Source organism: Desmodus rotundus, chromosome 3 (assembly GCF_022682495.2).
Source record: "Desmodus rotundus isolate HL8 chromosome 3, HLdesRot8A.1, whole genome shotgun sequence".
Lineage (NCBI taxonomy): Eukaryota > Metazoa > Chordata > Mammalia > Chiroptera > Phyllostomidae > Desmodus > Desmodus rotundus.
Genome location: NC_071389.1, coordinates 148677187 through 148702730, shown reverse-complemented (window position 1 = coordinate 148702730; position 25544 = coordinate 148677187). Strand labels below are relative to the sequence as shown.

Genomic DNA, 25544 nt, shown 5'->3' with positions numbered 1-25544 from the left:
GAAAGGGAGAAAGGAAACAGGTGCAGGGAAGTCAAGAAGTGGGGCTTCCTTCTCAGAGGTTTGTCAATATCTACTGCTTAGGTGACTGACCTCAAGATATCCCCCCGAGAGAGTAAAAAATATTTGCCACTTTAAACCCCTCCTCCTCACAGTGCCTAACGCGCACTTGACAGCAAAGGCAAATAGCTAAGAGGTTAAAGTCAATATGGTCTTGAGGTTCAGGGGCAAAATTTGGCCTTAGGAGCACATGTGCCAGGACACGTGAGGTGTCCAGTGTGCGCCCAGTTTGCAAATTAGAGGCAGATGAAGGGGCAGCCATTGAGTTACCCCCTGAAAGAGGCAGCGCCTTTATGACTTGAATCTTTCGGCGCTCAGCTACTCTCCCCTAGCTCTTCCTTTCCCAGCAGTTTCCCTGGCTGGGGACGCTCGGTATTCGGCCACGCCGCCTGTCGCCTCGTAGTGGGACCGGAAGTTGTTCGGGGGAGGGGAGACGGCTGTGATGGGGGGGACTTATGCGGGGGCCATCCCTCTTCAGGTGAAGCCACCGATGGAGATGGAGCCGCCGCCGCGGCTGAGTGCCTGGGTCCCGGCTCTGGCCCGGTTGCCACCGCCTCAGTGACCCCCCGCTCCCCCCGCACTGGACCTCCCTGGCCAGAGTGGGGGGCCGCCCCGCCTCCCTCTCCCCCAATACCGTCCCTTCTCTCTCTCATCCCCACCCCCCTCGACCTGCGCGCGCGCGGAGCTGCCTCAGGTGAGTGAGGGGCGGGGCTTGGGCGAAGCGTGGGGGCGGGGCCTAGTCGCACGGGGGCGGGGCCTGAGGGGCTTGGGTTTGAAGTAGGGGAGATTTGGATGGGGCTGGCAGCAAGAGGTTTGCCAGGTGGGTTACGGCCCTAGGGGAGAAGGCTGGACCTGGGGATTTTGGCGCGAGGCCCCAGGGTTGAGGGAGTGGTAGTAGGAACCTAGGGGTCCTAAATAGGCGGGAGACGGATTAACGTGGAGGACGTGTAAAGGCTGGCGTTCGGGAGGTTCTTCGGTAGGGTACGGCTGGGGTAGAACAGAGGGACACAACCGGGAAAGAAGCAGAGAGGATACCTGGGGGGGAAAGCCAGGATCCCTAGGGTTTGATCTAGACGGTTGGAGGGAAAGACAGGCCTAGGTGGGAAAGATCTTGACAATAAGCAAAGTGGGAGAAATTCGGAAGAGAAGAAACTTAAGGTGGAGTGAAAAGTGCTCTCTGGGGTACTGTGTAGGGTGAGAAGTCTAGGGACCTGAGAAGCAAGGCTAAGAAGGAAGAGATTCACTGCGTATGAACCCTAAGAAAGAAATGTAAGAGAAAAAGCCCTGGAACAGACCAGGGGGTGGGAATAGAGAGGAACCACAGAGTTAAGAAGCAGGTCTAAACTAAAATAGCTCTCCAAGCACCTCCTCACAGGGCCCTATCCCAGTTTTTTCTTCCCCTTTGTCTGCTAAAATTGTAAACTCACCTTTTAAATGTTTGTTTGTTTGTTTGATCTGTCACTGGTCCTGTTTGGGGACAATGGAATGTTTAATGGAACACGGACTTTTAGATATGAGATGTTTAGGAAACAAGGTACACTTTTTCCCCCTCCAAGGTCAAGAATTTACTAACTCTGCTTCCAGGAAGATTTGCTGCATTACCAACCAATATGTCAAGCAAGCTTTGCCTACCTTCTTTTACCTCCGTCCCTTCTCTCATAAGCAAAACTCTACTGTTTTGACTCTTATTGACTCCCATTGGATGTTTGATAGCTCCAGCTATGCCCTAGTTTCTCCAGCCTGAGCCCTCAAAGCATCAGTGGTAAGCTTGATGTTCCTGGCTCAAACATCAGCTCTAGGTTTTCCATCATCATGGCCAAGCTGAAGACAGTCGAGGCCTGGCTATCTCCCCTTACTGCTACTTGTTCACTTAGCCTCGGTGACGTTCATATGTTCATATCCTTAGGAAACATTAAAAACAGGTGTCTGACTACCTAGAACATTTCCATTTAATATAATTCAGATTCTGAGGACAAGACCAGATAAAAGGCCAACTCATACAATCTGAACGTGTAGCATCTTGTTTGGCAGGAGTATGTTAAATGCCTAGCCAGGAATCCCTCATCCCCGCGTGGGTCTGCTAGTAGGTCAGTGAATCTTGCTTTGTGGTATGTGGGGAACTTCAGCGTTCTCGACTAACAGCCTAAAACCACAGAATCCAGACAGTTCCCTGGGTCATGAGAACAGCCAAATGAGTAGCTCCTGAGATAAAAATAAAGTCTTAAAAGAAGAAAACAACCTTATCATTGGAAAACAGGAGAGGTTTCACTGGAGCTTCTGGGGTGGGCCCCAGGGTGGTGGGAGTTGCCTTCACTTCGGCAGTTTCAGAATTGTATCTTGTCCTAGTCAGTAGATGCTGACATCTCAAGCACAAAACAATGCCTTTCTTACCAACTGAGTGCAGTTAGTTCAATTGTAGCTTCTGGGCAATCCCTTTCCTCCCGGTAGGTTAAGGGTAGAGCTTGTTTCAGGACTTGGTTCAGAAATAAGTCCTGACTTTTTTTCCAGTGAAAAGGCAACTGAGTTTCTTCTTTATTTCCTCTTAGTTTAAATCTGCAGCCTGCACTTCCCAGCATGGGAGGAACATGCCACTTTTTACCACCACCACCTCCCAACATCCACAAAGGAATTATTTTCTCTCAAACTGGTGATCTCTCTTCCTTGAGCACACACACAAAATAGCCAAGGAAAAAATAAAGATAAATTATTTGTTGGGCAGTTTTTCTAGCCTCATTTTACTTGGTGGGAACAAATTAAATGTGGGACCCTGTAAAAATGCCACGGGCAGGGGGACTCCCTTTCTTTGTTGGTCTCTTGACCCTGCTGGAGAAGGCTTTGCATTCAGGCTGTTTGATATGCATCCTCTTCTTAGAAGAGTTGTGGACTCTGTATTTGAAACAGTTACACAAGTTCAAGGTTCACTAGATGAAAGCATCAAAGAAAGAATAGTGCTTATATGAATGATCTGGTTCCCCCCTCCCCCTGGGATAGCATCAACCTTGTAGACTCTGCTAGAATACATGTGCTCCCATAATCCTTGAGCCAAGAAGCCCTGTTTCTGTCTTAACGATATTTAGTGAGTGTCTAGGTTGGCTTTTTACTCAGGCATATAATCTCTGAAAAAGAAACATGGGTAGGAGATAATTACTCCTCATCCAATCCATATGTTTCTAGTTCAAGGATTTCAGTCACTAAGATGTAGACCCCAAAACTATTCATTGTATCACCCCAAAAAACTGAGCAAGCAGGGTGTCCCCAAACCCTCCAGCTATGGCAAAATTTAACTTTGTTCCGTAGTGGGAAGACCCCCAGACTAGTAACCTGGGATCTATTTGTCCTATTTCTATCACTAACCATATGGGTGATTCTGGGTCTAGTTTCTTCTTCAGTTAAAAAAACAAATTGGAGCCCTGGCTGGTGTGGCTCAGTGGATTGAACACCCAGCCTGCTAACCAAAATGTTGCCAGTTCCATTCCTGGTCAAGGCACACGCCTGGGTTGCTGGCAGGTCCCCAGATGGGGGCGTGCGAGAGGCAACCAATGTTTCTCTCACACACTGATGTTTCTCTCCCTCTCTTCCTCCCTTTCCATCTCTCTAAAATAAATAAATAAAATATTTTTTTTAAATGGGAGATATCTCTCAATTCTATTCTAGCTCCAAGAATCCCCAGGTCCTAGAGTATCTCTACTCCAAGTCCCTCTACTTGAAGAGAGCTTACTGAGTGGACTGTCAGAGCAAGGTTCTTTGTTAGCAGAGGAGACTGAAAACATCTTTCTGACCCAGACAACAGTGAGCTCTCTTGATTAGCGTGCATTAGGGACTTCTGACCAGGACTGCCACCAAAGGCAATTGTTCCTATCTCTTCCACCTTTTCGCCACCCTACCCCAGTCTGAATAGTTAATTGGGACTTCTGTGTAACTTCAAACTTCACTTGATAGAGCTAACCCTGTTCTGGACATCTTAGGCTTCAAAACTGATAATTATAAAACTCAAATTGAACTCCCCTGCTCTACTTGCTCCAGCCCTACACAAACATACAGCTGAACAGCAGTGACTGTGTGGGGTCTTTCTATAAACACAGGGGTTATATACTCAAGGGTATACCCCAGACCCAGAGAGTGTCATCTCATGTGCATCATACCTAGTGATTTCAACTGTTTCGTTTGGCTCTTTTCTTACTTCCTTAAGTTCTGAAATGAGACATGGGAGGGGTAGGATTGTTTCTCCTCCCACCCATAGACCTTAGCTTTCTCTCTCTTCCACAGTCTACGTGGGGAGGACAGGGAAGCACAAAGAACAAGAGAAAAGGTGCATTCATCTGAGATCTAAAAGGAGACAATGAGGTGATATTTTCCCCACTGCCCAGGTGTCCCGTTTCCAGCTCTTACCCCTTCTTATTTGAGAGCCTGGCCATTGCTAGGATGACCTGGAAACTCATCCCCTCTGCCCTGCTCACCAAGCACTTGGATAATGAAGCTGAGCTATCTTCATCTGTGTTATATGTAGACAGAAGCTCACATCTGTGGCCTGGTGAAAAAATGAGGCAGATCTTTCTGCTTAAAGACAGACACGTGAACTGAGAAAAGGTTGGTGGGCTTCTTTCAGAGGGCACTAAGTTGTCCCTAAAGATCCTTTCGGCACTGCAAAGTGCTCGATGTCCAGGTCTGTTTCCTGGGAAGGAGTGTGCAGTCGGGTTGCAGGCAGTGCTTACTTCCACCTCTCCCGTCCCCAGTTATGCAAAGCCCTGGTAGATAGCAGAGCCAGCCATGTGACTCCAACATGTTTTTGCTCAGTTTATTCAGTTCAGGAAGGCACAGGCAGGAGAGGGTGATGTTGCAGGTTTGGTGTACTTGTAGTACCTGAACTATGCACTCCCAGGCAGGTGGGAAGTTCTGTCTTGTTAGTAACTGTTGGACTCCACCTCAGATCCCAGGTCCTAAGGGAGACCAGAGAAATGATTTCTGCTTCCCCCTGCTGTAGTTCGGGAATAATCATAAAACGATGGCATGGATTCTCGCTACTCTCCACCTCCACCCTCATTCCACCAATATCCCCCTCACTACCTTTCTACCCACTAGGCCACATGGAATGTGTTTTAAATTTCAGTTTTGGAGTGTCACTGGATCAAACAGGATTCCTTGGAGGATTTGAAGAGCTTTAATTGCTTGTGATGTCTACCTCATTTCAGGCTTTCAGAGTCACTTTCTGACATTTTTGTCACCAACAGAGCTGTGAGAATGTTTTTGTGGAAATGGGGTGGGGGGGATGGTAGCTGATGCCTGACCTGACCCTGGAAGCCAGACTTTGGATTGGTCCTTACCTACTGCTTGTCAGGAAGTGTGATGGGGAATCTGGCTGGAAGGGATTCCCCTTCCTGTTCATATGTGACATTGTGTTAATGGGAGAAAGCCAAGGCTGTGGAGGACTCTTGTTATGGTGCCAAGATGATACAAAAAACAGGGAAGAAAATCTTTGTCTCCAGAGATTACAGTGACCAGCCTTTTCTCTCTCCTCACAGATGCTTACTTTTTAATTGGGAGACTAGCTGTTTCTAGTTGTTTTGTGTTCACCTTGCTGAACTGAATTTACAGTACATAGTGTGCCTACCTCTATCACTGAATAACATCTATGTTGTTATAAAGCAAGTTTCCTTCCAAGACCTTTGAGCCAAACCTGTCTTGTATAACTAACTTATCTCCTTATACCTCCTCCCCCTGTGGGATGTCTCCAGTTGGCACTGCCTAGTTTGACCCAGTTCCTCTAAGTAGACACTAAGATCTGCCTGCCTGGCCAGGCAGGGGAGGAGGTGCTTTGAGGGACGGGGAATGGGAAGGTGGGGAGGGATGTGACACCTGGGGATTGAGCAGATAGTGATGTTTATCTACTGATTTGCTGCTGGATCTCAAAATATCAAGACTGAGAACGGTGGAATCTCAATCCCCTCCAACTTCCAGGGTTACCAACTTGGCATTTAGACCAGTTGGAGGCAGCTAAAGACTTATTTTGTCCAAGATGTGTCATGGAGCACCTGTTAAGAGCAATTAAGAAGCAGAAGAGCTCAGTTTACTACTAGGAACAAAGTCCAACTTGGAAAACAACTCCTTCAGACCCTTCTGGAAATTGCTTAGGGGCCATTCGGGCAGGTGTCCTGAGCCAGTGCTAGCTGAATGCTATGCTTCAACTCCTCTGCCTACCTAGTGCTTGTGTAGCTTCTAGCTCTCACACACGCACAATTGCATTAGTATATTTCTCTTGGTAGAGTCTGTTCAACTTGTTCTCCCTTTTTAGGTAACAGACCCCATCCACTCCCACAGGGATCACACCAAAGGAAAAGATGCCTTAATTTGATGTTAGAACCAGGGAAAAGCAAGGGGTCATGAAGGCCTTGAGTACCCTGGCTTTTGAAAGGAAGCAAGACTATTTAATGAAAAGAGCACATCTTGGAAAGGCAGGAGCCTGGTGTTCTTCTTCTTGGCACAGTCTCACCATGAGCCCTGAGACAAGTCACCTAATTACACTGAGCCTCAGTTTCTCCAGGCAGAAAATTGAGAAAGTCCTGCGCATTCTTGCTCTTCCTGCATGTGGAGGATGAGGGTGGGAGGTGGTGATGTGGGGAAAGTCAACTTGAGCTTTGCAATAGTTTTGAACAATCCCAAAGGGCAATTATGGAGCTAATGATTTGGAAGTGAAAGGGGCCCCAGGGGTATGAGGCTGCCCTCACTCATCTTTGGATGTCTACCCACTGCACGTTCTCTGGCTAATTCCAGAGGGTACTCATACGCTAACCCCTGTGGATTTGGGCTCTTTTAATCTTTGCCCCTAAGGGAACCTTCAAGGAGCCACTTATTATTGTGGCTTGGTCTAGCAGTGCGGTCCCAAAGCTCAGTCCATTCCAGGGTGGATATCAAAAAAAGAGGTGCTGAAAATACATTTAGGGAGATTTATCTTCTATACCCAGTCTTTCTGGGTGAGACTAGCAGTCTCTCTAGGGTAATCTAAGGGATTTGCTTCGCGAATGTTTCAGGCTCTTCTCATGAGACTTTTTAGAGGAGTATGATGTCTCTCAGAACTAGACAAGAATGACCCAGGTGAGGAAAGAGACAGGGTAATAGACTTTACCCCTGTGTGGCCTCCAGAACCCCCCTCCCACCCCTCAGCTCTATCAATATAATATAACAAGTAAACCAAACTTTCACCCATCTGCCTTAGTGAGATCCTTCAGAGACCAGGAATCCTGGTGGCAGCTCAGGCTATCCCTGTGCCCCACTCTTGCTCCCCAAAATCTGCCCCTGGGGTATTTATTTTTTCATTAGATGAACAGTAAAAGCAATTTTGGATATATGTATGTTTCCACCAAATAGATTTTTTTCCCCTCCCACAGGCTCCTAAGGAGATAACTCATTGCAACAAATCATCACTCTCAGTTCTCCATTGTTTAATACTTTACTGCTGATTACTGCTTGCCTTACTTCAAATAGACTAACGTATTTTAAATTCAGATTCCCCCCACCTTCACAAACAATAAACATAGCAAAGTTATTGACATGAAGGTGGGAAAAGCCATTTAAAGGTTTAATTTGACTCTCCTCACTGAACCTGAGGTGAGCTGCTCTCCTTCATCTACTTTCCTGTCCCCTTCCCTTCTGTCACACACAAAAAACAGAGTCCCTTCAATGACTGAATCCTGCTTCTTCCTCTTACTACTACCCCATCCTTAAGGTATAGGGCCTCTATGGGACTTTTTTTTTCTTCCCAAGGGCTGAGGTAAGCTGTAACCTGCCTCCTTTCCCACAGCATCAGCTCCACCTACAGCAAGAGGGTCTCCTCTCAGAACACAACCAGGACCCCTCTGGAGTAAGACAGTGTTGCTACCGCAGAGCCTGGGGAAACAGAAGTTGTGGGTCGGAGGAGACCTTAGGGCTTGTAAGTCAGTGTACATTGTCTTCCTCACCAGGACAATGTATGAGGTTTTTCTTCTTTAGGATAGAGTCAGAGCACATTTAAGTAAGTGATCCTTCAGTTTTATTGCTAACTCCAGAAGGTTAGAGAGAACTCTCCTCCCCTCCCAGATCTGGCTTCTAATAGCAGCTATTTTCTCTTTCAGCAGAATCTAAGATGGACATAGAAGACTGCAATGGCCGCTCCTATATGTCTGGTATGCCCGCTTGTGCATTCTGTTTGTAAGGGGCTGGGAGCAGACACTCTCCTGTGGAGCAGAGCTGTCAGCCTAGCACAGGGCCTCTGAGCGTCCTAGTCACAGAGCTGACACTCGTGCTTGGTAGTGTTTGATAGTGTTCATTTATTTTGGTCATTTTACATTCCCCAATGATTCTCTTCCCAGACTTCTTTGGGTGATAGGAGAAGGGAATAGGAGAGGAATATGAGTAGAGACTATTAGAGAGGAATGGTTTGGAGCTAAGAGATCAAAGGTGTAGTTCCTTCTGTTCTCTGAAGTCCCCAGCCAAACATGATATTCTATCCCACCCAGAGAGAGTGGAGCAGGATTTCAAACTTCAAAGGCCTGTGGGGGCCAGGTAGGTATGTAAATGAGTGACCTGGGTTAGGACAATGAGCAGAAGAGAATGGTGGGGACTGTCATGAAATGGAAAACACATGTCCTACCTCAAGGAGCAGCAGCTCTTCAGTGTCCATGTGGGAATGTATATCCAGTGTGACCAAAAGTTCCAATTTTTTAAGAGAAATCAGAAATCCAAATTTTATATGAAATGTCTCCATTTAAAAATAATGACCCAGTGTTATCAATATTATTTTTAAATGTTCCATGGGTGAGCCAAACTTATATATAGGCTGAATTCAACCAGTGGGCCAACAACTTACAGCCTCTGAAATGGAGATATAGAGCCCAATTCCCATTTCCCACAACCCTTTTCCATGATCATAACATAAAGCTTTTCATGCCTGCCAAATACTCTTACTGAGGCAGAAGAGATCATTGCTTATAGTATGACTGGCTTTTATAGAGATATGAAAGTAATTAGGATCCTCCCAGAGTTTAACAAGGTGAAAAGAAATGAGGGACTTTATCTGGCCCCTCTCTAAGGGTATAGGAAAGGGCCTAAGACAGTGTCTAAGATGGAGGGAATCATTTTTTTGGACCATTAGAGTGCCAGGGCAGGAAATGATTATAAGAGGTAAGGGAAGGCAGAACTAGGTTTTGACATGAGTATCCCTGCCAGAAATCCAAGCACCATTTAGAAATGACTTATAGCCTTTTTTTCCCCCTAAAGTGGGACCAATGGAGGAATTATGGGCATGCACTAAGAGAGATCGCAGGTCAGATCAGGCACACACTTAAGAGTCATTGACAACTCCTGGGTAATGTAAGGGAAGATGACTCTGACCCCTTTTTCATTTAAGGAGGGAAGGCATTGAAATCGGTAATGGCATTCAATACCTGCCACGTGCTGGACAGAGTAACAGGAATCAAGTGGACTGATTTGATTGAAAGATACTTTATTGATATGAAAGTCATAGCCCCTCTGAGGAACAAGCCAACCCTCCTACCCCCTGCTCGGTTAGCCTATTCCGAAAACCACTATACAGCAACAGCCACACTCAGGGCCCCAATTTTAGCCTATTCCGAAAACCACTATACAGCAACAGCCACACTCAGGGCCCCAATTTATTACTGGGGACCACTCAGACTGATGAAAACTGGCCCCTGCTCCATGGTCCACAAATGAGGAACCAGGAAGGTGGCTGAGGAAATAGCCCGCAGAGCTGTCTTCAGTCCTGTCTCTGGAGAATATTGGATATTGGAGGAAACTTTCTGAGGGCGTTTGCTAGGCTATGAAAACCAAACTTTCCCTGCTGTTAGCAGGTTGGCATTTCCTATATAAGAAGAGCCCTCTGTATAGGATAGCTTTGGAATGAAAGTAGAGGCCAGAAACCCCTCATCTGTGTTTTGAGAATTCCAGATGTCAGCAGCTGCCTTAGAGAGGGAGAAGGAAAATCAGGATGGAGCCAACATTAGCCCTGGAAAGTAGCCCCCGCAGGACTGAGCACGGCTGAGACAGTCCACCTGAGGGCCATCTGAGAGCCCTCCACTGCCCCCTCCCTCCTGGACTGACAAGGAAGCCGTGGGAAAGGCCGCATGCAGTGCACGCCCCTCCTAAAGTACACCTGGGCCTCTTCCTTCAGGGTCGTCACAGCTTTTCTGCCTCCACACCAGGTGGCCTTTCCTCACCTACCCACTGGATGAAGAGGGTATCTCTCCTGTTCTTCAGAGAGCTTTTCCTGCCTCACAGAACCTGATTTAGAAAGTCCATCTGTTCTAAAGGTGCAGATCATTGCCCCCTGGGAGAGACGGGAGAGAAGGGAAGAATCCATTAATTTACCATACAAATTCTCTTCCTTCCCCCACTCCGTATCTTTCAGGGGGAAGTGAGTTGCTCTAACTGGCTCATAAAATTACTTGACGGAGCAGTGCCTGTCCCAAGTTTTCTGGGACTGTGAAATGTTGAAGGGAACCTTGGTAGAAAGAGATCCAGGGGTAGGCAGCCCAAAGTTTCACAGCCCCTCCCACCCCCAAATTCTTGGAATCAGAAAATCTAGTCTCCAAAGTAGGTCAGCACCGCAGTGAGCAGCTCCTCTGGAAGGGAAGGGAGCAGAGGCCTTGTCTTGATAGAGGGCGGATTCATGCCTGCCTGCCTGCCCCAGGGGCGCGGGAGGGGAGGGGAGGGGGAGACTGGCTATACCAGCATTTTGCCTGGAATCTGAAAGGGCTCAAGGCCGCAGAGCCACCCCAGCTTGAGACCAGACTGGGCCAAGCCCTCTCACAGCTAACAGGGAGGGGGCGGTCAGTCAGTCCACAGATCTACAGAGCGACCTCCCTCCAGGAGGAGGAGGGAAAGCAGGGAATATGAGTGCCTGAGTTTGGTGGGGGAGGGGCTTTCTGCTGATCTGAGAGCCTTGAAGCTGCTCCGTGTCCTGGGCCCCATGACCTCTGGGGCCTTGGCTTCCCCAACTGACAGATCATTGGGCCTTCCCTGGGGGCCCTCTTTCTCCCTCCCACCCCAAGAGCCCATCCATCTCTCTCTCTCTCTCTCTCTCTCTCTCTCTCTCTCTCTCTCTCTCTCTCTCTCTCTGACACACATGCACGCGCACACACACACACACACACTTGCTTCTCTCAGGCATTTGTTGTGCAGTTCTTCTTTGTCTGCTGGGCACGAGGGCAACAGCTTCTGCCTCCCCCTCCCTGTGCACAGCCCCCCACCCCGCCCCTTCACTGGCTTGGAAAAGAGATGCTGTAGCCTAGCATTCCCCCCCACCAGACACACATATACATTCTACATTCCCAGTAGCCCCCTCCTCAAGCACATCCAAGCGTACACTCGCTTGCTCTCTCTCGCACTCTCGCTCGCGCTCTCTCTCTCTCTCTCTCTCTCTCACACACACACACACACACTCGCATACATACACCCTGGGCTGAGCTCTTCTTGCTGGCTGCAGCCGTGGGCCCCTGCTCACCGTGCCGCTGCCGCTGCCTGCGAAATGACGGCGGTTCCCCTCACTTCCAGGAATCCACGCTTCCTGGAAGGTGAGTGGCTGGGCTCACCCCTGCCTGCCACCCAGACGCAGACATGCACACACCACCCGCACTCCCTCGCCGTTTCCAAGGCGGCGGCCGCGTTCGCACCCCAGGGTCTCACCGGCAAGGGAAGGATAATGTAAGTTCAGGCAGAAGGTGGTTAGGGGAGGGGGGTGGTGCTGGGGCTAGGGAGCCAATTCCGTAACAACTCCTGAGACTGAGCAGAGGGAGAGGATGGGGGCTGAGTGTGTGTGTGTGTGTGTGTGTGTGTGTGTGTGTGTGTGTGTGTGTGTGTGTGTGTGTGGTGCGGGGGAGGGGGCGTTCCTCGTCACACTTGCAGAGGATGGGAAAGGGTGTTTGGTGTTGCTAAGCAAAGACTGCGACTTGGACAGTGGGAGCTTGTGGTGACATCTTGATTAGGCCTTGGGGACAGATGTAGAACTGCCTGGGTGAAATGCCGAGACAGGCCAGGGTGGGAATGGATAGTAGAGAGAAGCCAGGTAAAGAGGAGCCTTGGCAGCAGATGCCTTAGCCTGTCACAGAGATCTGAGGGGCCTCAGCCTCCTCCCCACAATAGAGCTGGGATGGGCGTCTTTCTTTGCTCCTGTACCCACTATTCCCTGCTGGCAGGCTAGCATCCTAGCACCCTGGAGCTACTGGTCAAGAAAGGGAAAACAGTTAGGATGAGATCCTTACAGAGAAGTGTGGAGGTTCTCCAACCTCATGGCTATTCCCTAGAGGTAGCCACTCTGAGGGATCCAGGAAGGGCAGCAGGAGCAGGTAGGCTAGTTTCCTTCTGCATGTTAAACCTTTAGCTTCAGGGATGTTGACCTGGTTCCCGTCTTTCACTCCTGCTTTTCTGCCCCATACTCACCTCCTAGTTCCTCTGATGTTAACCTCATGATTTGGCTTTGCCCTCTAGGGGTTCAAGTAATTTTTTTGACTTTGACCAAGAAAATTTCTGTGAGACCTGAGAGCAGCCTCAGTTCTTGGCTTTGACAGTCTGGGATTTCTTGGGAGTCCCAGGCATTTGAAATTCCCTCACTGGGGTTTCTGAGGCTGAGAGAGGAACTGCCAGACTTCCTAAATCTGACTCTAGTCCCCTTCTCCCTTTAGCTGGAAATCACAATCCCTGGGTCCCCATAAAGATTTTCCAACCCCTGAAAAGATTCTTTTTTATGTATTAGCCCCAAAAAAGTAGACTGGAGCCTGTTTTCCCTCTTGCCTTTATCCTAGGGAGGGCAGCAGCATTAAAGAGCCTCTTGAACTACTGGTATGACTCTGGAGGCACCTGCTCTTCCGCCTGTTCCCAGGCCTTAATAGAGAAAGTCGCAAAGGATGTTTTCCCCTTACTGTCTCTAAATATCCCTTTAAGGATATCTTCCCCTATACATCAAGCCCCTGACCCCAAGAGGCAGCCTCAGCCTAGTAGGCTGGGGCCAACGATGGACTTCCAGCAAGCTCCTCATCCTTTTAGGGTCAAGGACTCAGTGCCAGGGCCCAAAGCCCCGTTCTTCTCCCATTACTAACATCAAGTGATTTGGGGCAAGTCAGCACTAATGATTGAAAAGGATCGAGAAGATACCCTCTCAGCCCTTCTAACCTTAGTAAACCCCACACGTAGTTGAAAGGACATTTTAAAACTGGATCTGGGTCTACAAGTCTCAGCTCACAACTCTGAGATGCTCACTGCATGATAATGTGTGTGGTTCTGATTTGGGGCAACTTCTGTGATAACCATGGCTCATCTAAAGAGCACCAGCTCAGGTTTAAGCCATAAGGATGTTCTGTAGATAGTAAACAAACTTCCTCAGACTTTGATGGGATAGAGTGCGGGAAATGGGACTTTTAGGAGAGGATATGAATGGGAAATGGTCCCGCAGTCCTGAGTGGTTGTTTTCTTCCCACTGACCAAAGCTGGAGAGGGATCCCTCAGGAGGGTGTGTTCCGGATTTCTTGCCTCAGGCCCAAGACTCCAACCATTTTATAATGGAATCTTTATTTTGTGAAAGTAAGTATATGCGTAGCTGGGAAATTGGGTAAAGTACTAATAGGTGGACTTTAGGGATGAATTTTAGGGTTTGTCTCTCTCTGTCTGTCTGTCTGTCTGTCTCTCTCTCTCTCTCTTCCATATTTAGGCCTGTCTGCACACATCCATGCATGTTCATGTTAGCAAATAATGTAGAGGCTATGGGTATGTTTATCCTAGTAGGCATGTTCTCTTTATGTGTATCTACATATGTGATCTGTGTCTGTGTGTGTTTGTCTACATGTGTTTGATTTCACCTGTGTATTTGTGTAGAAGATTGTGGGGAGGAGGGATTTTTTTAAAGACATTTATATCTTGAGGTGTGTCATCTGATTTTTAAAAACGCATATGAAATTCTCAAAAAGCATTTTTACAAAGCAGTTTGTCAGTAAGTTAAAATGAATACATTGAAAATAAACTGATTATCTCATTGTCAAGGGAACACCGAGTAGTAAACATCTGATTGGAATCATATTAGATAAGATGATTTTTGGCGTAGTCATATTTTTGCTAATTTTACAAGACCAGTGCTCTAACCCCCGAACCGTGGAGCTGTCACCTCATTTTGGCTAATTTTAGAAAATCTGATGGGCCCGATTCTCTCCTCCTGAAACAGTGAGGCCCAGGTGGCTGTGTCGCTGGTGGTTAAGGACATGGGCACTCACTTTTGTGATCAGATCCCGGTTCCACCACTACCGGCTATGGGACCTTGGGCAAGTAGCATAGCCTTTTTTGTGCCTCAATTTCCTCATCTGCAAATTAAGATAATATTGGCAACTACTTCCTAGGATTGTTGTGAAGACTAAACGAAGTAGTTCACTCACGATGCATGAACAATGCGTGGCACACAGCAAGCACTCAGTTAATGTTAGCTGCCACCATTATGATTGCTGTTACTGCATTAGATTCAGGGACAATGCCAGCTGCCCTATCTGCATGTCCCGTACCTGGTGTTGGGGGCTCCAGAGAGGAACACAGGGAAGAATGGCTGTCCTGAACCGCCTCCCTGCTGAGGCCCCCATTTTCCTCTCCACCCTGGCCCGCCCAGCCCCAGCCCCAGCCCTGCTTCCTGTGGACGTCAGGCAGTGATGCTCTTCCCCTCAGGCCTAGATAAAGGTAGGGTGGGCAAGGCCCAGTCACTGAGCTCGCAGAAGTCAGCACCAGGCACCTGGGCCGGCAAGGGCACAAGGTGTGGTGCCCGGCATACAACACTGCCTTGTACCCGGCTACAAGATAAACAGAACTGAATTTTAAAAGATTAGGCAATTCACTAATGTTTACAACTATGGTTCACCTGCCCTCTTGTTCTCTCCTCCAAGGTAGCGGGGACTCATCTCTGGAGAAGGAGTTCCTTGGGGCCCCAGTGGGGCCCTCGGTGAGCACCCCCAACAGCCAGCACTCTTCTCCCAGCCGCTCACTCAGTGGTAAGTGTACCCTCCTTCCGTCACCTGGTACTAGGCACCCCTGTTTGTATTTGGCCCTTGATTCTTCTTCTATTAGCAGCCATTTCCCCAATTGCTGCCTCCCTCTGGTTTCCCGTTCAGAGTCTCTAAAAGCACTAAGGAGCTCAGTGTCTAGGGTTTTCCTGACTTCTGAAAGGAGAATGAATGGTCACTGCTATACTAGGTTGGAATTAAAAGCAGCATGGGTGGGATTCAGGTAAAGGCCCCAAAGACACAGTCCAGAGTTAGAGTAGTAGGTAGATAGAAATGGTTATGAGCTGGAATTAGATAGGAAACAGAAATGAGAAGGATCTCCTCATCACCCTCCCCCCCAACTTTCCTACCCAGACAAGGTCCCCATGACTGCCTCTCCTCGGCTGGCCCTAGATCTCTGACATTCTCTAAATGGTTGGAATAGCCAGCAATGTAGGTCAGAGCGAGAGCCAAAGCTTTCTCCTCAATGGCTCCTCCCGCCTCCATGCCCCTCTCCAGATTTTTATGGAGGGGAGTAGAGGGGCTCAGTCTAATGGGGTGGGAGGATAATGTAAGCCATGTCTGTCTTCCAGGTTCTCTCTCTTTACGGTCTTCCCAGGACCATTTTCCTGCCACTGTTACTTGCTGGTTTTCCGCTCAGGGCCAAGTCAGACATCTTTCTTAATGACAAGAGTGTGGAGAAATAGGCTCCCCTTAGCTTCTTCTTCTCCCCAGTGACAGAAGACATCCTGTGTACCCCAACTTTTTTCTCTTGAAGCCTCTTGGCCTCATTGGTGGGATAGAAGGAAAAGGTTGTTTCAGGTCCCAGCAGGACCCTGAATGTCTCAGGGCTTGGAGACTCCTTTTGGACTTCAGGAGTGCCATTCTGGCCTGGGGGCAGGCTCTCCCCTTTACCTGTCTCCATCCTAAACACCATCCCACCCTCCAGCCAACTCCATCAAGGTGGAGATGTACAGCGATGAGGAGTCGAGCAGACTACTGGGGCCAGACGAGCGGCTCCTGGAAAAGGACGATAGTGTGATTGTGGAAGACTCATTGTCGGAGCCCCTGGGCTACTGTGATGGAAGTGGGCCAGAGCCCCACTCCCCTGGTGGCATCCGGCTGCCCAACGGCAAGCTCAAATGTGACGTCTGCGGCATGGTCTGCATCGGACCCAACGTGCTCATGGTGCACAAGCGCAGTCACACAGGTGAGCGAGCTGGGGCCAGCAGGGCCCTCCCACTGGGCTGGTGAGGTGGAGGCAGTGCTAGGAGGCCGTGCCTGGAGTGGGGTAGCTTCAGAAAGAGAGGGTCTCCCTGGGGCATTTTCTATCTGAGGAAAAAAAAGAGGGGGTTGGAATTTAGACTTCCTGAATACCTGTACTTCCCTGGCACTTTCCTCAGCTGTCATTATAAAGAAAACCGGATATTTTTCTTGGGAAGTGAGGGAGGGATAGGTGTTGTAGTCTCAAGAAGGATGCTATACCCAACCAGGTTAGGACTCACGGGTATTATTTGGGCCCTCCCATCTCATGAATAAAAAAAGAAGAAATATGGAATATAGAAGCTTCTTCTCAGCTTCCTTGGGCTTTGGGCTCCTGGGGCGGAGAGAGCCCTGTGGGGCTTGGTTTTTTAATCCAGTCCTTTGGCGCAGTGTTCCAGGCCTAGTGCCCTTCTCTCCGCCACACACCCCTAATCCACACCTTCCCAGGGGATCTGGATTAGGCAGGATTTGTTTGAGTGGCACAGCCCTGCCTCTCAGAAATGTGTTCTGAGCGCCTTCCTGAAGGCGGTGTGGGCAGAGGGCGGGAGACTAGGTTCAGCCCTCAAAGTTCCTCACAGCCAGTCCTGTGAATCTGTTCTTTTGCTTACAGGTGAAAGGCCCTTCCACTGCAACCAGTGCGGTGCCTCCTTCACTCAGAAGGGGAACCTGCTGCGCCACATCAAGCTGCACTCTGGAGAGAAGCCCTTCAAATGTCCCTTCTGCAACTATGCCTGCCGCCGGCGTGATGCACTCACCGGCCACCTCCGAACACACTCGGGTCAGTGACCTTTCCGGTGGGAAAGGAGGAAGTGGGACCCCAGTACACCCAATAAATAGAGCCCAGCGACTTCTCTTGTGTCTGGGGCGTTACAATGTCCTCACTGAGGAGGACAGAGCACTCCCAGAGCAGATAGGGCTCTGCCTCTCTAACCCCTTCTCTGGGCAGCAGGCCCCATAGAAAATTTGAGGAACTCCTTAATTATTTTACATCTGTCACACTCTGTAACATGGAGCAAAAGGAGCACAGGCAATGTTCTTGGCTCTTAACAGCCACCCTACCCTCCCTGTGCCGCATAACCCCTCACTTCTGAGCACCAGGGTAACCCTTCCTTCCACTCATACCTGCCCCAGGCCCCGCACTTGTCACCATCTTCGCATCACCCCCAACATCAGAGGTTTGTCCTCTCCTTTACTTACTATTGGTTCCTGAAAATATCCATGGGCCTCCCGAACTGGAGGAAAGGAAGATGAGGAAAGGATTATCCCATTTCTATTCCTCATTCCAAGAGGTTGTCACCTTACCAAGAGCAAGTAGCTGGAGCTCAGTATTTGCAGCAGTGCCAGGGAACTGGACTAACTCGATTTTCTAGCCAAGACTGAATCAACATCTGCCTCAATTAGCTGGTCAGATAGCACTTTTGAAGCATTTTACTAGGTTTTAAGCTTTTGGCTTGGACTTGGGGAAAGGCCAGGAGTTGAGCTGTCAGGAAGGAGGGAGCTCAAGATTAGGAAAAAGGGGAAGGAGGGCAGAGGAGAAAGAATTAGTAGGGTCTGTCCTTAGAAACTTTTCTTGCTATTTTTCTCTTTTCCTAAACTCTCATGGGCCAGGATTTAAAGAGACAGAGCAATCACCTCACCACCCTCTATGTTTTTCAGCCACCTACCTTGCTCTAGGCTCTCTCACCTTGGAGCTGGGACTCCTTTATCTTTATGTATGTGGAGAAACAACAGGGAGAAAGATCATCGTTGATTCATGCTTGATAATCTACGAAGCTTTCACTTGTGTCTCCTTATGTGATCCTCATAACAGTTCCAAGGTAGATGTTATTATCCTCATTTTGCTGACAAGAAACCGAAGCTCTCGAAAAAGAAAAAAAGATTTGCCGGTCAGGAGCTATTCTTTCTGTAGCCTTACTGAAACCCCATCAAGTTCCTGTGCCAGATATCCTTTGCCCAGGAAAAGGGACCGCTTCCCCTGCTGGTTTGGAATAAGGATGGCTTAGCCCGTAGAATTCTTACCAACAGCAGCTAGGTGGGGGTGGGGGTAGATTTTGGATGTCCTGTATGAGATTATTAGAGCCAGAAGAAGACACAGAGCTACTGTTGGGTCCCCTTCTTTGTGAAATGCTTTCTGTTGCAACCTACATTATAAGAAAAAGGGGTTCCTCTTAGATGTTAAACCATTTCCCCAAAAATCTTGGGTATAGGGGGACCATGGCTTTAATCTCATCCCTCAAATACTGAGCAAGAGTAAGATGGCAGGAGGCTGATTGGATCAAGGTCCAGTTCAGGCAGAGGAAGGCGACACCTTCTCCTGTCTCCCTGCTCAGGAGCAAGATCCATAAATTAAAATATACGATACCTTGTTTCTCTCACTTTTCTCTCTCCTCACACAGATCATCTCTCAAAAGTTGTCTTTAAAGGAAGTATCGATCTGTTTTCCCAACCTTTTTTCTTCACTGGAAACAAAATCTTTATAATCTGTTCTTAAAAAAAAAAAGAAAAAGAACCCCTCCAAAGTTGTTCTTTTCCTTTTATGCTCTTCTCCATTGTTTTCCTCTCTGTTTTTGTATTCTTTTCCTCTTCTCAGAATTTCTCTATCAGTTGATTGTTTTTCTGGGGTTCTCTTCGTATCTCAGTGTAGAAAGACATAAAGAATAATAAGCAGTAAAACTGGGCTAGGAGTGGAGGTAAAACAGTACAAGTAAAGGTCAGTGAAAACTGCCCCTCCCCACATCAGCAGATCTGAGGACTCTCATTTCTGTCACCCCAGCCCACCAGTTTCCCCCAAACCAAAGCAGATAGTTCGTAAGCAAAAAATCCCCTTGTCTGATAAACAACAGTGAGACCGCCTGCTGCGTGGAAAGGTTAAACCACAGTGTGGGCTCAGACTCTGAGACCCTGGGGTGGGGCCAGCCTGCCTGCCAGGGATGATACCCCACAAAGTCCCTGGGTCCTTATTTCCTTTGAGCAGCATTTTGGCCATTTTGAGTCCCACCAACGTCCAACTATACGCCCTCGGTTCCCTCTCCCCTCCCATGGCTACTCAGTGTGCCTCTTCTCCAAGGTTTGTTCATCTGCCCGTGCTCGAAGCTGAACTTTGGGAGAGGAAGACAAGTAGAAGAATCCAACTGAACCACATCCCCTCCTCCTCAGGCCAGAGCACCTTTGGTCCTGGATGGTTTTGGAGAGCCAGGGCGCAGGGAGAGATGACTTCAATACTGTTTCTTTCCTCTCTCCTCCACAGTCTCCTCTCCCACGGTGGGCAAGCCCTACAAGTGTAACTACTGTGGCCGCAGCTACAAACAGCAGAGCACCCTGGAGGAACACAAGGAGCGGTGTCACAACTACCTGCAGAGTCTCAGCACTGAAGCCCAAGCTCTGGCTGGCCAACCAGGTGGGCTGTAGGCAGGACTCTGAGGGAGCTGAGGGCAGGGCCAGAGGGGACACGGGACAAGGGTGTTTCCCTACACGAAGGGAGAGGTCTGTGGAAAAGGGACAGTTACCTCAGTAAATCTGCCAAGCAACCCAGTTAGTGCAGAACCCCCTGGCAGGTGCTGCAGGGAGACCCAGAGGTAGGGGAGGATTTGATCTATGGCCTTAGTCTAGTGGGGGAGAGAGAACACAAGAAGTGTAAAATTAAGGGTCAGGTGTATATAATTGTCCCCAAATGATGGACATGTTGGTGGGATGAGCTCTAGATGGGGTGAAGTAAACAGAATCTGATCTCCCAAGCGTCGGCTATGACCTCCCTTGGCTCTTGACCTGCTGGTTTTCTCCAGGTGAAGGCTGCTGGGCCAGTGTTACCCCTACTCAGCTACTACTACCTGTCCCTACCTCCCCCACTAGGTGATGAGATACGTGACCTGGAGATGGTGCCAGACTCTATGCTGCACTCATCCTCTGAGAGGCCAACTTTCATTGATCGTCTGGCCAACAGCCTCACCAAACGCAAGCGTTCCACCCCCCAGAAGTTTGTAGGTAAGAGTCCAGTTGTAGAGGAGACATCAGCTTAAGCCACAGCTCATCTATATCTGAGCTCTGGTAGCCATTAGACCAGTTGGGCCTAGAGGTCTCATTGAAGGAAAGACAGCGGTCTGGTCCTCAGAATCTATCCCCAGAACACGAGCAAAGTGACGAGGGAGAAAGTACCTCGAGAGGGTGGAGAGGGTCAGTATCGAGGGCTCATGTGGTGGTTCTAAGAAGAGGACATCAGGGGCTCTGGCTGTCCCAGTGTTTGAGTAGCTAGGACTCAGTCTGTGTAGGTTGAGGTAAGGGCCCCTAGAGTCAGAGGGAGGAGGTGAGTGTGGGGATGCCACCTGGCCCTGATCATTAGCTCTGGAAGGACCTGGAGCTTTATAGAGAGTAATGAAAGAGCAGTAAAGACCAGTGGCCCGGGGTTGAGTTCTTCTCTGAGATTACAGCCTAGAGTCCGGGAGCGGTCTGCTAAAGGACCTAACTTTGAGGGAAGTAAATGAAGAATGGTACATAATGTTACCGCCGTCCTCAAGGGTAAGAAAACGAAGAAATAATCCTGGGGAGCTTAGGCATTCTCCAGACCCAGGTCTGCTGAGAGCCTCTTCTCCACAGGCGAGAAGCAGATGCGCTTCAGCCTCTCAGACCTCCCCTATGATGTGAATTCGGGTGGCTATGAGAAGGATGTGGAGTTGGTGGCACACCATGGCCTGGAGCCTGGCTTTGGAGGTTCTCTGGCCTTTGTGGGGGCAGAGCATCTGCGTCCCCTCCGCCTTCCACCTACCAATTGCATCTCAGAACTCACACCCGTCATCAGCTCTGTCTACACCCAGATGCAGCCCCTCCCTGGTCGACTGGAGCTCCCAGGATCCCGAGAAGCAGGTGAGGGACCTGAGGACCTGGCTGATGGAGGTCCCCTCCTCTACCGGGCCCGAGGCCCCCTTACTGACCCTGGGGCATCCCCCAGCAATGGCTGCCAAGACTCCACAGATACAGAGAGCAACCACGAAGATCGGGTCGGGGGGGTGGTATCCCTCCCTCAGGGTCCCCCACCCCAGCCACCTCCCACCATTGTGGTGGGCCGGCCCAGTCCCGCCTACGCCAAAGAGGACCCCAAGCCACAGGAGGGGTTACTGCGGGGCACTCCAGGCCCCTCCAAGGAAGTGCTTCGGGTGGTGGGTGAGAGCGGTGAGCCTGTGAAGGCCTTCAAGTGTGAGCACTGCCGGATCCTCTTCCTGGACCATGTCATGTTCACCATCCACATGGGCTGCCACGGCTTCAGAGACCCTTTTGAGTGCAACATCTGTGGCTACCACAGCCAGGACCGGTACGAATTCTCTTCCCACATTGTCCGGGGTGAGCACAAGGTGGGCTAGCCACCCACTGCCCTCGCCTCAGTCCACCCTCCACGGCCCCACCCACAGGAGTCTAGCCCTGTCCCTACCACATCCCAAGGAGTTTTGCTGTGTAGCCCCCTCCACTGGCTACCTAACTTCACACTTGACCCTGAATCTTTCTCTCCTGTTCTCTTCTAACCTGACTGATTTAAGCATTGTGATTAAACAGGTCTTTTCTTATGTTTCTTCTTTTTCTCTTAACCTGTTATCCCATCATACTCACTGACTTATTTATTAATATAATTAGTTGATTTTTTAAAAAAACTTGTATCAGTCACTTGCCACTCCCCCACCCTCTTGCCCACAGTCCCTTTCCGCTCTAGGTTGGAAGCTCCTCTTAGTACTAAGAAATCTTGAACTTCTTGCTTTAAGTCCTCATCTTTTATATTATGTGATTCTTCAGTTTTGATGCTGATAGCCCCCTCTGGCCTGGCCCTACCTTAGCTCTGTGGCATTATATCTCCTCTCTGGGACCCTTCAACCTGGTACTCCATACCTCTTGTGCCCTCTCATATTAGGCAGCTTGCACTTTCCTTGAACAAATGAAGAATTCCCTCATTTGGAGGTAGGAGGGGCTGAAGAAATTCTCCTGTCACCATGGGACTAAGAGTCCTCTCAACGTCCCCCTAGTAACAAGTTCCCCAAAACCCACATTCAGGATCTCCTTCTAGGATGCGATGATATATCTCTTTCCACTTCTTAAACAACCCCCAACACTGCTCTACTCTCTTCAACCTGCCAGTCTACTCAGTGGTAGCTTTTCTCTCCTTGGAGTGCCCCAATTTTATATTCTCAGGGGCCAAGGCTAGGTCTGCAGTCCTCTGTCTCTGACACACTGGGAGCCACAGGTGCCTAATTGGGAACCAGGGCATGGGAAGGGGTGAGGCAAAATTCTTCTTGTACTCTTCCACCTCTCAGAATTCCTCACTCTGGTGACCTTCCTAGGTGCTCAGGGACTCCACAGTCCCCTTCCTAGGAGAAACTAGTGGGTTGCTGCCTGATGACAAGGGGGTATCTCCCCTCAGTCATGCTGCCTTCTTCTCCCCCCCTAAGCAGGATTCACCTTCTTAGGAAGAAAAGGGTGTCTCTTTTCTCTTCTAATTTTCAGTATAACCAAAAATTATCCCAGGATGAACAGGGGCATGCACACCTCACCCCCTTCCACTCTTGTCCCAGCAAGAATGGGATGGGCACAACTGAAGGGGGGGGGTCATCCGTTACTGCCCCCTTCTACACTCAGCTCCCAGATGTAGAGCACAGGGGGCACTCTCCTCCTGGCTACTGCAGAGACCCCTGGCTCTTTGGGTAACCTAGTTAGAAGGACGCAGGAGGAGATAGAGCTCCACTGCAAGTGGAGGTCTCTTTCTACAAGAGTTCTCTGCCCAAGGCCACAGCCATCCCATTCTCTGCTTTCTTGAGATTCAAACCAAAGGCTGTTTTTTCTATATTTAAAGAAAAAAAAAGTAAAAACCAAACACAACACCTCACAAGTTGTAACACTTGGTCCTTCTTTCTCCTTTTCTCTTCCCATCTTTCCACATGTCCTTTCCTTATTGGCTCTTTTGCCTCCTACTTTTCTCACTCCCTATCAGGGATAATTTAAGGGGATGGTCAAGGGTTGGCTAAGGAACAGCCCCTGGGATTGGAGCTCTTCAGGGCTCTAAAAAGAGTCTACCTTACCCTCTTATGGGAAGGGAGACCCTAAAAAAAACTTCTCCTCTTCCTCCTTTTTCTCCCCCATTATGAGGTCTCCCTAAGAGAACCAGATTGTCAGGGCAGGGCACTGTAGGTTGTTTTTACCTCCTTGACAATGTAGCAATAAGCAGATGCTGCCAAGGTCAGAGGATGGGGGAGTTAGCTGGGAGGAGAGTGGTCTCTAGAGAAGGGGAGAGTTTTCTCAACAGCAACCTGGGGAACTGGCTCCTTGTTTCAGAATGGCAGCAGAGCTGAAATTAGTATCGGGGGTTCTTCTCAACTGTTCTAATTATTGAACCCCTTCCTGTTAGACCTATCCCCTACGATCTCTTCTGCGTCTGCTGTGTATTTGGTGACACCTCATAAGGACTAGTCCCTTCTGAGGTATCAGAGCCTTAGGGTGCCACCATCCCCTCCCCCAGTCAGCTTTGGCACCTGTAACCTCCTAGAACATGAAGGACTGTGCTCTGAGGCTGCACTCTGAGCCCATGAGAGCAGAGACTGGAAGGCAAGACCAGGTGCTAAGACGGGGAGAGAAGGGCACTCTGTCTCTCTCCAGACCATCGCTGCACTTTAACCAGGGTCTTAGGTACAAAATCCTACTTCCTAGAGCCTTTCAGCTCTGGAACCTCAAACACCCTCATGCTCTCTCTCCCAACTCCTTTTGCATAAAAAAAAAAAATTAAAAAAAGAAAAAAATGCATTGAAACCCACATGGAGAAAAGAGGTGTTTTCCTTTTGTATTGATATTCAAAATCAACACCATACACAAAAAATTTCTAAATAGACACTTTTCCAGACCTTTGTTTTTTCGTGTCCGTGTCCAAGCTGCAGGTGGGATTTTGTAATGCTTCTGGCAGCTTCTGTCCTTGTGTAAATAATATATATATATTATATATATTTTTAATCAGAAGTTATGAAGAACAAAAACAAAAAAAAAAACACAAAAAACACTGACGCAAGTGCAATACCACCTCTCTTCTCTTTCCCAGGGTTTCGTTTGTAGCCTATGCTTGGTGTCTCCTTGTACCTTATCCCTTCAGCTCCTCCTTCCTCTGATTCCCTGGCCCCCTCTTACTTTTAAAAGAGTTTTTCTCCTTTCTCAAGGGGAGTTAAACTAGCTTTTGAGACTTATTGCAAAACATTTTGTATATGTAATATATTGTAAGTAAATATTTGTGTAACGGAGATATACTACTGTAAGTTTTGTACTGTACTGGCTGAAGGTCTGTTATAAATAAACATGAGTAATTTAACACCCCTGGTTGTTTTTGCAGATTTTCTTTGCCTTGCTTTTCTACTGGGAGGAAGGGGGGCCTCCTTGCAGCATGTTTTACTAACTACTGAACATTTTGAAGGTGAACAAGTCTAAGATTGAGAGGAAACCAAACAAGAATACTCATACTGTTACTGTAGAAGAACGGAAGAATTTTCAACCTAGAATGGGAAATGGAAGAGCTTTCCTCCCAGGAATGCCTGCAGGATAGGAGAGAAAGCCAACATACCTATCCATCCAAACAAAGCAGAAATTTATCAGATATTTCTTGTTGAGAACCTGCTACATGTAAAACACATTATATATCCAGGGGACACAAGTACAATAATGTGAATAATGACAATAACAGGCTCTACTGCTTTTTGAGCACTCATAAATGCCATGCACTGTGCCAAACGTTCATTTAATTGTAGAAGCAACCTACAAAGAAATGATCACGATTACTAGTGAAGAAATAAAAGTCCAAGACTCATCAGCCAATAAATGACAGAACCTGGATTTGAACCCAAAGATGGGTGACTCCAAAGTTTATGCCCATACTTTTATGCCAGAGAATGCAGCTGGTGAAACCCCAGGCTCTAAAAATCCCAAGAAGAGCCAAGATAGGCACATTAATTAGATTCTATCTTAAATACGTATTAAATATTTTCTGTCCCTTTCACTCAACCTTCTTCTGTCCCATCTACCTCACTGTCATTCCATATGGTAATAATGTCTGCCTTCCTGTTTCCATGAGAATACAGTCAAGTGAATATTGGAGACACTTCCATCTAGAGTCTCATTTTCCATTACCCATTTTAAAAAATTGTTTTATTTATTGATTTTAGAGAGAAACATCTATTTGTTGTTTCACTTATTTATGAATTCATTGTGTGATTCTTC

General features: G+C 48.4%; 1 protein-coding gene across 12 annotated transcripts; it reads left to right on the top strand.

Annotated features, from left to right (window-relative positions):
* Positions 1 to 498: 498 nt before the first annotated feature.
* IKZF4 (IKAROS family zinc finger 4) lies at positions 499 to 24641 on the top strand. Of its 12 annotated transcripts, none has more exons than XM_045184690.3 (10): positions 499 to 751; positions 8166 to 8213; positions 11602 to 11751; positions 13530 to 13623; positions 14961 to 15065; positions 16006 to 16266; positions 16930 to 17097; positions 19567 to 19716; positions 20169 to 20300; positions 20910 to 24641. In XM_045184690.3, exons 3-10 carry the CDS (start codon positions 11665 to 11667, stop codon positions 21668 to 21670), a joined length of 1758 nt encoding a protein of 585 aa, XP_045040625.1. In that variant the 5' UTR covers positions 499 to 751; positions 8166 to 8213; positions 11602 to 11664; the 3' UTR covers positions 21671 to 24641. The 12 variants fall into 12 exon arrangements, with proteins under 12 accessions (XP_045040625.1, XP_024432217.1, XP_045040631.1 ...); XM_024576449.4 differs by having other exon boundaries at positions 8163 to 8213; XM_045184691.2 differs by lacking the exon at positions 499 to 751 and adding an exon at positions 862 to 877.
* The last annotated feature ends 903 nt before the right edge of the window (positions 24642 to 25544 follow it).

Excerpts from the sequence above, each read along its gene's own strand:
- IKZF4 (XM_045184690.3), top strand. The coding sequence starts at position 11,665 with ATGCACACACCACCCGCACTCCCTCGCCGTTTCCAAGGCGGCGGCCGC. Across the intron at positions 11,752-13,529 it reads ACCGGCAAGGGAAGGATAAT|CTGGAGAGGGATCCCTCAGG; the intron begins GTAAGTTCAGGC and ends CACTGACCAAAG. Across the intron at positions 19,717-20,168 it reads AGCTCTGGCTGGCCAACCAG|GTGATGAGATACGTGACCTG; the intron begins GTGGGCTGTAGG and ends CTCCCCCACTAG.